Source organism: Rattus norvegicus, chromosome 10, assembly GCF_021556685.1.
Source record: "Rattus norvegicus strain SHRSP/BbbUtx chromosome 10, alternate assembly SHRSP_T2T, whole genome shotgun sequence".
Taxonomy (NCBI): domain Eukaryota; kingdom Metazoa; phylum Chordata; class Mammalia; order Rodentia; family Muridae; genus Rattus; species Rattus norvegicus.
The window spans coordinates 22,910,836-22,926,351 of NC_141543.1; the positions used below are offsets into that span (position 1 = coordinate 22,910,836).

The 15,516-nt window shown below is 52.0% G+C and overlaps 1 protein-coding gene across 4 annotated transcripts in view; it reads left to right on the forward strand.

The window, feature by feature from the left end:
* Positions 1-3,923: 3,923 nt before the first annotated feature.
* Sh3pxd2b (SH3 and PX domains 2B) overlaps positions 3,924-15,516 on the forward strand; it is a 99,820-nt gene continuing 88,227 nt past the window's right edge. For 3 of the 4 annotated variants that reach the window (XM_087571572.1, XM_087571571.1, XM_087571573.1), the window contains exon 1: positions 3,927-4,055. In XM_087571572.1, coding sequence (XP_087427698.1) covers positions 3,981-4,055 — 75 coding nt within the window. In that variant the 5' untranslated portion in view covers positions 3,927-3,980. 4 annotated transcript variants of the gene reach the window in all.

A 15,516-nucleotide genomic window follows, 5' to 3' on the forward strand; every position in this document is an offset into this window, starting at 1 on the left:
GACAGACCCCGTAAGAAGGTGGGATAATGAACCTGTCTCACAGGCTGTTTTTTTTCTGAACAGGAAGGGCCCAAAGTCCAGTTGGCCGGTGGTGTTAAGGGTTAAACTGGAATGCGTAGCAATGGTGTCAAGGGTGTTAGCTTGGGAAACTGAAAGCATTAGGCACCATGAGGAGGAGGCAGATCTGTCTGGAATGCACTCACAGGGGTGCAGGGCTGGGATGGGGTTACCTCCCAGAGCTGCTTTTTTTTTTTTTTTTTTTTTTTTTTTTTGGAGCTGGGGACCACCAGAGCTGCTCTTGTTGGCTCGATATTTGTTTGTTTCTGTGCATATGCACGCTCGTGCAGGTGTGTCACAACCCATGTATGGAGTGCAGAGGACAACGTAAGAGAATTCTCTCCTTCCACCACATGACTCCCAGGGATCAAACACAGGTTGGTATCAGTCTTGGCAACAAGCATCTTTACCCTCTGAGCTTCCCCATGGGTCCTTTTTTCTTCCTTCTCTTTTATTTTTGTGTGTTGTTCTAATTAGTCTTCTGTTTCTGTGATAAAACACCATGACCAAAAGCAAATTGGAGAGGAAGGGATTTATTTCATTTTCCAACTCCCAGGTCATCCATCACTGAGGGAAGTTGGGGCAGACTGAAGCAGAGCCCATAAAGGAACACTGGTGACTGGCTAGCTCCCCTGGCTTGCCTTCGTTATGCAACCAAGGCCCATCTGCCTAGGGAATGACACTGCCCACAGTGGGCTAGGTCCTCTTTATCCATTAGCTATCAGACATGAGCGCAGGCCAATCTGATGGAGACAATTCTTCGGTTGAGATTCTCTCTTCCCAGGTGTCTAGGTTTCAAGTCAAGTTGGCAAACTATGGCATGTGTGGTGTCTCCCTGTATGTCTAGGTGTGTGTGTGAGTGCTCTTTCCTGTGTGGACTTTGGAGTCCAGTGCTCCACATGTTTTTCTTGGTTCCTTTCTTCATTATTTTTGAGATGGGCTCTCTCACTGAATCTGAGGCTCACATATTGGCTAGACTACCTGGCTAGCAAGCCCCTGGGATCTGTCTGTCTTGTGTCCCCTACCCCAGTGGAAAGCTTACAGACGTAGGTCACTGCACTCAATTTTTTATATGATTATTAGGGATTCAAACTCAGGTCTTTATGCTTGCTTAATACATGCTCTATCCCTGAGCCATTTCCCCAGCACTTGGGAACCAAACGAGAGGTGACTGGTAGTCAGTGAGGCTGGACATGTGATCAGGAGATAAAAGAGGTTCAGAGTAAGAAAAAACATGGATGGAATTTGGGCAACACCAAGATTAAAGTTGAACCTGAGAGTGAGATTTAAAGGAGAGTTTGGCTATTACCAGTTTACCCGTTAGAAAAATCGCAGTATAGATACTTTCCATGAAGTACCTCCCTCAGACAAGCCTCCAAGACTGGCTGTTCTCATACCGCCTACAGGTGAGAAGACCAAGGGACTTGCCCAACCGCAGGCCCCGCACGACATGCCCTGTTAGATTTATGGCTGAACACAAAGCTTGAAGTCAGACTCTCTGCAGATGCCCTGTCATTCCAGCAATATCATCACAGGGAAGTACCCATCTGTTTACACTTCTCCAACCTCCCCTCATGGGCAAACAGAAAGAATGGCTTGTACCTCACAGGGCTATGCGACTCCGGTAAGACAAGATGCACGGAAGTGCCAGGCCAGCGCCAAGCTCATGGACAGACCTCAACAAATACCATTAGGCTGGCGGCTGGGCTAGAGTAAGTTTAGGATCCAAGTGGGATTTCCCTCCCACTTGATTCACAACAGCAGGAGAAAAGCACTGATCCCCTATGTAAAATCCGGCAGAGTTTGAACAGGCGTTTTTTTTCCTCTGTCATTAATCACTGGGGAAATGCAAACAAAAGCTCCAGTGAGTCACTCCTGACACCACTGGGTGGTGTGGTCCGGGAACAATAGAAGAAGCAGAAAGTAAGAGGCGAGGGGAGCATAGAGGAGAAAGCGGGGCCTCCTGTCTTGTGCACTTCGGATGGGCTGGAGAGATGGCTCAGTGGTTAAGAGCCCTGACTGCTCTTCCAGAGGTCCTGAGTTCAGTTCCCAACAACCACATGGTGGCTCACAACCATCTGTAATGGGATCTAATGCCCTCTTCTAGCATGCAGGTACACAGGTGTACATATACATAAAATAAATATAAAATGGCCACCAGGAAGTGGAATGAACAAATCCAGGTAGAATTACCATGCAATCCAGAAATCTATCCAGAACATACTCTAAAGTATATGAGTAAGGACTTTGAACGGATATCTGAATGTCAACATTCCCAGCAGCCTTAGTCACAATAGCCCAAAGGTGGCAATAGCCAAAGTGACCACAGATACGTGAACAAAGAAAACGGGTAAGAAACACACAATGAAATAATATTCGGCCACAAAAAGGAAGAAGGTCCTGAATCAGGGAGCACAGAGGCAGATACATCTTGTGAGTGTTAACTGAAATGAGCCAGATACCCAAGGACAAAGGCTGCAAGACTCGAAGGTCCTGAGTGACCCAGAGTGATCCAACTCACAGACAGAAATCAGCAGATGGGGATGGGGGATGGGGGTGGGGGTGGGGAGTGGGGCAAGAATGAGGGGATGTGATGCTGGCACTACAGCTGCAGGCAGGAACAATATAACCTCCCCAGGTCAGACCCACCGCCTGGTCCCACATAGATGTCGCTGTCCACGGGGGAGGGGGGATGTCAGTGAGAACAGCTTAATCAAGAGTCTGTTTGTCAAGAGAGCCAAGAAAATGGTCCTGTGCCTGGGGCAGCACGAAACTATCTTTGGCACAAAATGGTCTTTGGGAAAGACAATTCTGAAGGAAGGGAGCTGGGGGAGGAGGATTACTAAGACTTTTTCTCCTCAAGACCATCCAGGTCAGCCTTCAAGGCTAGAATGGCAGAAGGCATGGGCAAAGAAGTCAAACAGGCAATGGAGGGGTTTCCAGAGGGAATCAGTAAGGCCTGCCTGGCAGAGGAGAGCCCTCCCTCAAGAAACTCTTCCGATGATCTTGGACTATGAGTGAGAAGGTCCCTGAAGAGCCCTGCTTAGTGGCTGTGAGAACACTATCTTCAATCTGAACATCCTACCCATGGTATTCTATGTGTCCGGTCATTCATTCATTCATTTAGCCAGCATCTGTCAGTTACCCAACCAATGCTAGGAGGCTAGGGGAAAAAGATGTGGAGTTACTTTTAGCTTTGATTTGCTTAGTGTGGGGCAACCATGGGTTTGACCCACCTGCTCCATGAATTTGGAGGCTGTCCTCAGTTAGGTCCTCTGTTAAAAGGCGATTAATCAAGCAGCCCCCCCCCCACACATACTTCAGTCAGGTGTTGTGAGACTTTAAGTGGGCATCCCTGTTAAGGACAGGGCATAGGGCCAGGTGTGGACTCAGTTCCCTGCGGGGTCAGGGGCTACCTATCCAGCATCCTTGCTCTCGCTCACATTCGCGCGGCCCTGCTGCCAGGGTATTCTTACAGTTTTTCTCTCACTGTCACAGACAGTAAACCCAAGAGACCTAAGGACCGCCGCTTCTCCCCTGAACCCCCAGGGCTGGGGGCGAGCGATCGGCTTAAAAGCGACTGGCACGCCCGCGGTTCGCAGACACCAAGGGGGATGGGCAACCCCCATTGAACCCATTTCGGAGATGGAGAGCTCGAGGAGGCTGCTTGGGTGCCTGGGTTTAGAGTCGCCAGGCCCCGGCGCGGGGGGCGGAGCGCTCCGTCCCGCCGGGCGCGGGGACAAAGGCCCGCGGGCGGACGTGGCCGGGCCGGGCCGGGCGGGCCCTTTAAGCGGGGTGGGCGGGCGGCGCGGGGGCGGGCAGGGGCGGGGCGCGGAGGGCGGTGGCGGCGGCCGCAAGTGCTCGGCGGCAAGGATCGCTTTGGCCCGGCCCGGCCCGCACGGCGCTGGGCGCGGAGAACGGCCATGCCGCCGCGGCGCAGTATCGTGGAGGTGAAGGTGCTGGACGTGCAGAAGAGGCGGGTGCCCAACAAGCATTATGTGAGTCGGCGTCCGCGCCACGCGGCGACCCCAGCCCCGCGCAGAACTTGTGCCCCGCGCCCTCACCGCCATCTCCCCACGCGCCCCGGGTCCCCACGCTCTCCCTGCGGTCTGTCTCCCCACGCGCCCATGCTCCCTGCGCCTTCCCCGCCATCTCCTCACTCGCCCCCTGGTCCCCGCCATCTCCTCGCGAGCTCTCGCCTTGCCCACCCGTGCAAAAGTCTGGCCCCAGCCGCTGCTGGAGACGAAGACAGAAACCAGGAGAGAAACCCACGGAGGCGTGGGTCTCAGGCCACCGTCCTACCCAAGGCACCCAGCCTCATAAGACCAGCCAACCAAGCCCCTCATCCTTCTGGGTATGGGTCATTTGAGCGCCCCTTTCCTGTAACTTCCGCTTAACAATGTGGGAAAGTTTCCCAGGAGTAACCCCCCTCTGTGAAATGAGAATTTTGTTTGGAGCTGCCAAGGTGTGGAGAAAAATGGGTCCCTGACATCCTTTTGCAGATGGGAAGGTTGAGGCCCAGAGGCTGAGGGTTCTAAAATGTGGAAGGTGAGCCTGGGGTCCACGGTGACCCTCAGGTGGGAAGTGGCCTCCCAGGCTGCTTGGGGACGTCGTCTGAGGTTGAGGTAGCTCTAGTTCCACCCCAGAGGTTCTGGGTTGTAGGACAGTGGATTTAGAAGAGGCCCTGGGGAGGCTCCAGGTCTGAGGAGGGGGATGGTATCCCTGGCTGGAAGAAGCTGGCTGTGGCAATCTTGGAGAAGTTAACCAGGAAGGAAAAAAAAAAGCAAGAGGGAGGGAAAAAAAAACCTAACAAAGAAGTGTGGAACAATGACTTGAAAGGGCGTTGGCTGGAGGAAGGCTGGCCAGGGGCTTCTCTGGAAGCCCCTTTCGGATCTATTTGTTTAAGAGAACCATCCTTACAAGGCAGACTGCTATACATGCCTTCCCTGAGTCGCCCATAAAATTCTGGAAGGAGATGGCCGGGAATCCACTACACTCTACAAGAAAGGGTGTGCTGTGTTCCAATGTATTGTTATTGGCTAGGCCTTCAGTAACTCAGCCCTGGGCCAGCCAGCGGGGGCTGCTTCCTGGACCTGTGGTATCTTTAAATAGAGCTAAGTTTTCCTTGCTTCGGAGCTCAGCTAAATTGTCTTGGTTTCCCCACACCCCGCCCCCTTTTTCCCCCCTTAAGTATTCCAAATGCTGCCAAGTCTGGTTTCTTGTTGGAGCCTGTTGAGTTGCTTCTTGGGTATGGGACAGTTTTCAGCAACACACCAACTGGAAGAAGTCTGAAATTCTCCATGCCTCCTTCTGACACCAGATGCGCCAACCCAGAGTAGATAGAGCCACCAAGGACTGGGCACCATCTTCCACTCTCTTGTGGTGTCCAACACGTTTAGTGGTGGTTTTCTCAAGTCTGGTTCAAGGATGAGACAGCTCGCAGTGAGGAGCAGGGCAGGCATGTAAGTCCAGGCCCGTTGGACCAAAGAAGTTGGTCCGTCAGGCCACGCCTCGTCCCACATCTCACACACCCACAAAGTGGACAAAGTGCTCTTAAAACCTGGGAATCTGCTCAGGCTCATCCTCCCTGGCAGACTTCTGCAGCTTTGACGGGGGTACCCCTGAGGTTCCAGCCAGTTAGGGGCTCCCTGAGCCAGATCTGTGTAGCCTCCTAGCCTGGGGCTCAGCTCTGGAGCTCCCAAGTTGCTGTTTCCTCTGTTAGTCTCTGTGTCCTCTTTTGTAAGATGTGGTGATGATGCCTCCTCCCAGGGGGAGCAACCATGTGACTGACGTGGGGTTTCTTAACTGCAGCCCTGTGGTGTCCATGCCTCTCTGGTTGAAAACGTGCCGACATCATGTGGGAGCCTGTTCCGAGAACTTGTTCCTCTGTTTGTGGGCTGAGTCACTGCTGTGACAAGGGGCCTTCTCCCTGACATCCAGCCTTTGGTTCCCCAAATTGGGGGAGGGGGAAGATGGATGAATGCAGCCTGAGTCATCCAGAGGAGCAGATAATTTGGTTCTAATAGTGGCATTGTCCCAAAGCCAACAGCAGCAGACTGGACTGCGGTACCTGTCGCCAAGCTCCGTACACTGAAAGGAGTGGGTGTGGAGACAGGTGTTGGAGGCCTGGCTGAAGTTACCTTGCTTCTGCCCTCTACACAGCAGCTTTCTTTTCCTCGATTGTAACGACAAAAATACAGCCAGATATTGAGTGTGGCATGTCCCCTTGGGGACCATCTTAACCTGTTTGTTTGTTTGTTTGTTTATTTTTAATTGTATAGTCTAGTAACTGAGGCTGGGTACTTTGTAAGATAAAATAAAAGCCACCTGGGAAGCCGGAAGCCCAAGGTTGGGCTGTCCCATCATCTTGGCCTCTAGAAAGGGTGTCTTGTCCGCATCAGAGTTGTAGGTGACATCATGGTGGGAACATGTTTAGAGGGAGAGATTGTGAACTGTGAGACTAGAAGCCAGAAAGGTGGGGGAGGGGGCACTTTGCTCTTTTGTAATACGAACCCTTTTGGAAATACCTAGGAGAGCTACCTTAATCTATTTTAAGACCATATAACCAATGACCTAACTACCTTCCCCTAGGCCCCGCCTCTTAGGTCCTGCCACTTCTCCCAGCATGACAATGGGACCAAGCTTCTAGCACATAATAACCCTTGGGTGTGGACAGATCCTATGCAGTCCTTAACAGGGGTGACAGCATGTGCTTCTGCCCCAGTCACAGCACCACAGTGCAGTGCGCACCTCTGTTTGGAGCTGCTGTGCCATCCCCCTCCCTGATTCCATGCCTGAAAGGGAATCCAAGTCACAGCTTCTGAGGTTGCAGTTAGACAGCCGTGCCTGGGGCTCAGGGCTGGGTCCCCTGCTCCATCTCCATGTCAGATTAGCAGTCTCTTCACAAATCCACCTTCTCCTGTGGACAAGGCTGGTGTTGTCACTGTGCGGCCTCTGCTGTGCCTGTCCCACTCAGAGTCTGGGCTTCAGAATGGATGTGACACATCAGGACCACCCTCCCTAACTGGAGTGTTTTCTAGCAACCTGTCTGCTCTGGGAGTCTTGTCGGTTGCCCTCCCCTGTACTAACAAAGAGTGGTACCCTGAACAGGGTCTGATGAGGCAGCTGTCAGGGTCAAAGGCACTTGTTCTCTGAGACAGGGTCTCTCTGTGTAATACTCCTCCTGGCTGTTCTTGCACTCACTCTGTAGACTAGGCTGGCTTCGAACTCACAGAGGTTTGCCTGTCTCTGCCCCCCAAATACTGGGATAAAAGGCATGCTTTGTCACACCCCAGCTGTCACGACCGCTCTTTAAGGATGGTAGACTCCCGTCATGTGACGCCAGTGTTCAGGGGGACAGAGACTAAAGACCATCCCTGTCCATAGACTTCTACTCCTGTCAGGCTCTACTTCTGTATGTGCTTCAGAGCTTTATATTGAAAATAAATAACAGGTGCAGAGTGCCCTGGATCTCGTCCCAGCCACATCTTTCCCCAACCCACTGCCCAGCCTTTGTTATCTACCATTCACAACACACACACACACACACACACACACACACACTCTCTCTCTCTCTCTCTCTCTCTCTCTCTCTCTCTCTCTCTCTCATATAGGCACACAGTCACATACTCACAAACACTCATACACATATATACAGGCACGCACACAGGCATACACACTCATACACAGACACAGACACACACACACACACTCTCTCTCATATAGGCACACAGTCACATACTCACAAACACTCATACGCATATATACAGGCACGCACACAGGCATACACACTCATACACAGACACAGACACAGACACACACACACACACGCACACACACACACACGCGCGCGCGCGCGCGCGCTTATTTTGTTCATGGAGACAGGGTCTCACTATGTAGCCCAGGCTGACCTTGAACTCAGGGAGATCTATCTGCCTCGACCTCCAGAGTGCTAGGATTAAAGACCCCGGTGCCTGGACCTCACTCACTTTTAAATACTGATTCACAGGCTGGAGAAATGGCTCAGCAGTTAAGAGCCAGTTTTGCTCTTGCAGAGGACCTGGATTTGATCCCCGGTACCCATGGAGTCCTTTACAACCAGGGGATCTGGTGTCCTCTTCTGACCTCCATAGGCACCAGGCACATGTGGTACACATACATTCAGGCAAAACCCACATAAAATAAAATATGGGTTAGTAGGATAATTTTTTTTTTATCTAGCTGCCTTCCCCAGGTGTCATTTACACACCACCATGGTGACCCATTATAACCGCAGAGGTCACTGGCATTTGTAGTAATTGAATAAGGCTGAAAGCCCTCACCCAAGTCCAGTTTTATTACCCTTCTATCACCCCATTTGCCATCAGTGTCCCCCCCTCCTTTCCCTTCACATGTTTTACCTGATAACACTCCCCCTCAGTCCGGTCTTCAATGTTTCAAAACTGTAAAAATCTTGCTACGTTCAGATCTATGTTAATACCAAAGCCCCAGTCCATTTTAACTGCCGCATAGTATTCCATTCAAGCCACTTTCCCTCCGTCATCTGTAAAGTCCTCTCTTACTGGGGACTCGGGGCTGCTCTTCCCATAGTTAACCTGGCAGGAACTGTTCCTGTGTATAGCCCCAGGAAGGAACTATGTTGGGTCTTGGAGTGCATGTTCAGCCCTGACGTTACCCTAGGAGCTGTGTCCCTGGGCTCCCTCTGCTCTCAATCAGTCACTCTATTATCAGACTTTCTACTTGATGTCAGTCTGCATGCTGTACAGCAGTGTCCCTGACGGTTGTTAGCCCTTCCCTGCTTGCTGAGGAGGCCGGGTGGCCTTTTGTGCCTTTGTTGGCCAGCTGAGATTCCCCCTCTGAATTGCCTGTGTATCATTTGCTCCTGGCTCAGTGTGCTTTGCCTTTTTTCTTCCCTTGCTGTGGAAAGTTTATACGCTTGGAAAGCTAATCTTTTGGGTTAGTTAGATTAGTGTCCTCCGTTTCCCTTCGAGGAGACTGTAGGCTCAGAGAATCCCAAGGATGTGCGTGAGGTTGCACAGCCCGGAGACACCGCATGGGAACTGAGATAGCCGTGCTTGTCCAAGTGATACAGGCAGCCTTGTGATCCCACCCCGAAGCTGGGTGACCTCAGGTGACTCACTGATGTCCCCCTTTCTGAGATGCCAGGCTCATCCTAGGCCCTCTGTTCATTCAGTCCGCCGCCATTGAGACATCAATCCTGGTTGCTTACTCCAAAGAAGCGCCAAGCGGATCGCCCTTAGAATGAGAGGTTGGCAGGGCTTCCCTCCTGAACTGATCAGGTGCCAGGAGCCCGAGAGGGACCGTGCCCGCTGAGTCAGTGTGGATCGTGCCCATATCCTGTGAAGTTAGAGCTGTCCTCTGTGTTGTGTGGTGGTTTCCAGACACTGAGCTGTGCAGATTGGAGACCTGCAACCGATGTACATCCATAGCCACGTCCCTCCTCCGCCACCCCTGGCAGCCCTTTAATGGAAACCCTCAGAGGAGGGCAGCCAGTGTGTGTGTTAGAAAGAAACCAGCCTGTGCACATGCAAGCTCTGCGTGGCAGTGGGCCACCCTGCCTGATGCTGGCTTCTAGCTTTGTGAGCGAGGCAGCTTGTCCTCCTGAGAAGACAGTGTGAGAATTCAAAGGCGCTAGGATTCTACTGGAGGAAACAGCCAGCGACTAGCACATTTCTTACCGACTTATCCCTGCCTCGGTTCAGACAAAGCCTGGCTCTGAAGCTCGTTCCCTGCTCGGCTTGGAGACTTGGTGGTGGCACTTCCTGTGGCATCTAAATGACATGGGTCTCAGGCCTGACCCTCAGTGCTGAGCCTGCTGACATGGTGGCCACGAAGACCCACAGCATGTGGTTTGGAACCACTGTCGCTCTGAGGATGTGCTGTGCCTGCCTTAATACTTCTACCCTGTCCACCATCTGCCCAGGCTGCGGCCTGAAGAGCCACTCCTGTCTCCTTCCTCTACAGACGGTTCTGCACTTCGCCATGTCTGTCGCACACCTTACAGAATTTTTAAGAAGATACTTCTAAATCTATTTTCTGTTTCTATTTTTATCTATGCGTGCAAGTGCGTGTCTGTGTGAGCGAATGTGCTGGTGCCCTCGGGGGACCAGAAGAGGGTGTTCGGGCCTCTGGGACTGGAGTTACTAACAGTTTTGAACCTGGGTCCTGGGAACTGAGCTTGGGTCATCTGGAAGGGCAACAAATGCTCCTAGATAACGAACCATCTCTCCAGCCCTTGAATAGGACTTAAAAAAAAAAAAAAAGTCTGTTGCTTTCTTGAGGCTGAAAGAAAAATGTAGCTGGATGCCCGTCATACAAGCAAGCGTGCCAAGGAGGTGGCAAGCAAGAGGGCTTCAGGATGTCCCGCTGGGGAGCTTGACAGCTGCGCTCACCAGTCCAGTTCCCTCACTCCCCGGAGCGGGCACCAGGCCCTCCCCTCACGGGCAGGCCTGCTCCAAGGGAAGTATTTCTGCTACTCCTTTAACATTCTGGGTCCTGCAGGTAGAAGGAGGCTGCACTTGCCTAGGTCCGAATGATTTCAACACCCACTGGGTGCAGACTTTGAACCTGTGCCCTTCTAGGCCTCTAGTGAGTGGAGAAAGTCCGCCAGGCAGGGGGGTTCAGATTTCTGCTGTTACTTCCCTCTCTATGCTCAGTGCCCTATGGAGTTGTTAGTGGTTTCAGTTTGAGGAGGTCAGTATGAGGATTATAGGGGACTCAGGCCCTGGTCCAGGCCTGACCACAGCAAGCCTCACTAGAAGCATCTGTGTCACCATAGTTGTATGCTGGAGGCCGCTTCCATGCCCATCAGTAGAGAACAGGATCCAGGCGACACACTCGCAGAATTCCAGGAGGGTGATACACATGTGCCCAGCCTCTGCCAGGGCGTCCTAGTCACACTGGCTCCAAGCACATGCTCAGGCCTTTCTCAGCAGATTGCCGGTGGAAGTGGCCCTCCACAGAGACCCAGAAATAGAGCTGATAAAATATGTTGCACTTTTTTTTTTTGCTTGTCTGTGCTTTTTTTCTGTTTTCCAAATATTCTGCAGAGTACACATAGCCCTGTTTTTAGTGAAAATAAAAACCAGCGACTGCTCATTCCAAAAAAGAGGCTGTGCCAAACTGAGGTGGCTCCAGCAAGGTCCCCACATCCTGCTGTCGGCCTCCGGAGTTGCCCTGGATTCCCCTGATAGCAGGGCCTTCTCAGATGGGCTTCTGCTGGCCACAGACACCCCCTCCCATTCCTGCCACACAAGAAAGGCTGGCACGTGGCTTTCCAAACCATGAGCTGAAGAAGCAGCAGCAACCAGTGTGGCATCCCACCGGGTGGTCAGGGCTGTGCTTTCCTGGCTACGGTGTGCCTTGCCCAGGGAGTCCAGTCCCTCACAGTGTCTGCAGCTAAGGAGGGGCTCAGAACCATGCAGCCAAGTCCTGTAGACCCTCTGGGATGATCCCAGAGGTCATAGGGTACTGGAAAAGTCCTTCAGCTAGAGGCGTACCCCAGCTCCAGCTCCTGAGGTGTTTCATACATCTGAGGGCTCGTCACCCCAGGTGCCCACACTGAGTAAGTGGCACAGTTGGTGCACTGAAAGTGACCAACTGGGGACACGCCTGTTGAGCTACGTATCCTATGCCTGGACTCTGCATTGTCATTATTGCTGTGATGAAACACCATGACCAAAGCAACTTGGGGAAGGAAATGCTGTATTTGGCTCACATATCCTGAGTCACAGTCCATTGAGTAAAGCCAAGGCAGGAACTCAAACAGGGCAAGAACCTGGAGGCAGGAGCTGATGTAATGGCCATGGAGGGGTGCTGCTTACTGCCCTTGTCCCCACAGCTTGCTTGCTCAGCCTGATTTCCTTTAGAATTCAGGACTACCAGCCCAGGGATGGCCCCACCCACAATGGGCTGGGCCCTCCCCCATCAATCACTAATTAATTAAATGATAGCCAGATCTTATGGAAGCATTTTCTTGATTGAGTTTCCTTCCTCTCCGATGACTTCAGCTTGTGTCAAGCTCGGCTGACATAAACTAGCCAGTGGAGCCTCCTGGAGGAAAACTGGTGAGTGGTTCTTCCTTCTCACAGTCGTCCCTGGGTAGCCCGTGTGTCGGTGGGTATTGGTAGTAAGGCAGATGACAGGAAACGAGGCTTGTTCAGAAGGCCACATGTGGCATCTAGAACTGGGCTCTGGTCTGGTGCTGTCCTTTGCTACCGCTGCCCATAAGATGTCTCTTCTTTAAAGCTGGTGGCTTTGCCAGGATTCAAAAGCTTTAGTGCAGAGTCCCTTGGAACACAAGATGCTGGGATGTTTGTCCTTGGTGTTTTCCTATCCTTGGAGCAGTGTCCCCAAACCCAGCCTCTGTGGTCCCTTTCCTAGAACCCAGAGTGGTAAAGTTGTCCAGGCCTTGCACCAAGTTGGCGTTCCTTATCTCCTGGCTGATCGTGGTGGCTCAGTGACTCAGCAGTGGTACCACGGATGGGTGGCATGGCTGTCCCCACCCCGGCACTCTGTCCCTTCCAGGCTCATGCAAGCCGAGTTTCACTAGAAGCTGCGGTCGCTCTCCACCATGCTTGAGCTGCAAGGCTCTTCCCTCTTGTTTGCTGGCCCAAGCCTTCTTCTCATGCTACAGGGAGAAGGGTGTGGAGGGAATGGACTCCACCATCACTGCCTGCAGCCCTGTCTTGGCCCATCCTGATTGAGCAAGTGAAAACCCAGTACACCCAGTACAATGTGAATTCCAATAAATACGCAGTATCTGGGCTGTACTGACACTCACCCCTGATTCATCACCTAGAGGAAATTAAGTTTTACTGAACACCGTGCTTCATACACTCCACTCTGAAAACACAGCGCTCCGGAACCTTCCTTACTGGGAAGTCCGGTGTGTCTTGAGAATTCACGGACAAGACACCCGGGGGCCAGGTACTCTAAAACTCAAGGACAAGGTTCAGATAAACAAAGGAGCCTCCAGGAAAGAGGGCAGGCACACAGGTCACCTTGGGCTACTTCTGGAACCTGGCCCTGGACTCCCAACGAGGCCAGCATTGAGGAGGTAATCTGAGGCTGAGCACCCAGCATGGTGAGAGTGTGCCCAGAGGGTAAGAAACGGTAAGCAGAGAAGAGGACAGAGACTTGGGCGAGCAGAAGAGATGTGAGGAGTGGAGCTATAGAGAGGAGGAAACAAGGAGACCTAGGCTTCTGGGACCACAGATGTGCCTGGGGCCAGGACCTTGCAGAGACCATGTGCACAGTGGAAGCCACTGAGCAGAGAGTAGCTGATCCCAGGAGAGAAGCTGATCTTTGGACCTCCTGCTTGCATCGCTGGAGCAGGACGAGCATAAAGCCCACGTGGACAGAGGAGCCAAAGCTTGCTGTTCAGGGGACACAGTGTGCAAGGCCCTGGGATTCTGACGTTTGAGCTGTGTGCTAATAACCGATCCTGTTTTGCTTTCAGAGTCTAATGATATTTGTCGATAATTATTATCAGACACTAGCTGTCATTGATCTGAGTGCTTTCTCACGTGCCCCCGGGTCTCACACCGAATGCCACTGAAGCTGCACGGCACTGTTCTGGAATAAAGAGCCAATCCTATACATTACTGGGTCACAAGTGATAGGGGAAAAGAAACAGACCAGCTTCAGCCAGAAAGACATCTACAGAACCAGAGGGACCCCATTTCCCCCCATCTCTGACTGAATAGGAAGTGACATTAGCACCCCGCCAGAAGCATCTGTTTCCACAGCTTTAAGTGGGATTCCAATTGGCCAGATCACCTGTCCGTCGGCCAGCTGGAGGTGGGATATCCTGCGTGACAGTCCCACTCTTATTTCAAGCAGTGGGCAGTAAAGGTCAAAGGGCGGCTGGGGGGTTGGAAGGAGGAGGCACGGACTGGGGAGGCAACACAACACACATGCGACGTGTGGGTACTGCCCTAACCCACTTCACACGTGTGGAAACTGAGGCAGCATCACACTTGGCTGAAACTATGGCTACCAACAGCTTTTCGCCCTCGCTGGAGGGAGCTGCCTCTAAGGCACAGCGGGTTGGTGTGTTCAGTTCTGCTTAATTAAGCAGAATCGCACGGACCTCCGCCCACAGCTGGCCCACCAGCCAGAACCCACGAGGTAGCGTCACTGTTTCCTCCTCTCCGGCCAAGGTGTGAATCAGCAACTGTGGCTTTGGGCCACCCTTGGCTTCCAGTCAGTTCCACAGATGTGGTTTAATGTGTACCCTGGGCCAGCTATGGCTCAGGGCCAGAGAGAGAGAGCAGCCATGAGCGGACACAGAACAGTCCTGGAAGAGGTCACCTCTGCCGAAGTGCATCCGTGAGGCAGAGGGGACAGGGCTGGGATCAGAGCCCCAGGCATCCGGTTCTCTGTGAGGGAGGCCAAATGGGACTGGGCGCTTGGAGACTGACGAGCCTATGCCATCTGGATGAGGGTCTTCAGCATGGGCTAGATCTCAGTCTTCACAGCTCAGACAGTCTTCCATTCTGTCACGGCGGGGTGACTGTATATCCGATTAAATTCACTGTACTTCCGCTATACGTTTAATAATCCCCTGCTCTTCATTGTTGCTTGAAATCACGGTATCACCTATTGGTAGATTTTTTTTTTTTAAAAAAATCAGTAAACACATGTCTATTCACAATTTTGCTTTTTATTGTAATAAGTAACATTTAACTCCATTTATTTGGAATTGTGTGTGTTTTGTTGATTTCTAAATCATCTCAAGGTGGAACTGTAAATTTCCTGAGCTTGCCAAACGAGCTCCCCAGAAGGACGAACAGTCCCTGGTAGAATCCTCAGAGGTCAAGAGCCAGGTGGTCTGAACTTAATCCGGCTCTGTGACCCAGCGTCAGTGGCTTAGCCTCTCTGTTCCTGTTCCCTCTTCTGGGAAATGGGAGTAGGATAACGTCTGAGGTAGCTTAGTCACGGAAAGGGTTTAGATCACTTCCTGGCATATAGAAGTACTGAAGAAACGGTTCCCTGTTTTCTTTTTAAGGATAAACAGTTTGAGAACACAGTGTGAGGGAGGCGGGCTGGGGAGTGAGTGGAGAGAGTCCTGCCTGCAGCCAGCCTTCTGACCAGGGATGTGTTTTTCCCTTTGTTTGTTTGTTTCTTTTTAGACAGGGTCTCACTCTGTAGCCTGGCTGCCGGCCTCCCAAGTGCTGGGATTAAAGGCTTGGGTTTTTAAGTCAGCAGCCCCAAGGACACAGCCAGTCTAGAAAGACCACACAGGGGTCCATGCTCTGGACAGAGAGAAGGTGCCGTTCACTGAAGTTCAGATTGACCAGCATCTGTGAGGCCTGCCAGGCTCAGACATTCAACTTTAAAGCGAAATAGCATAAGTATCTGCCCCTATATACCATGCCGCTGCGGACCAAGGAACTTTTAAAAGGGGGTTGTCTGGAGCATGTTTAACCTCATACA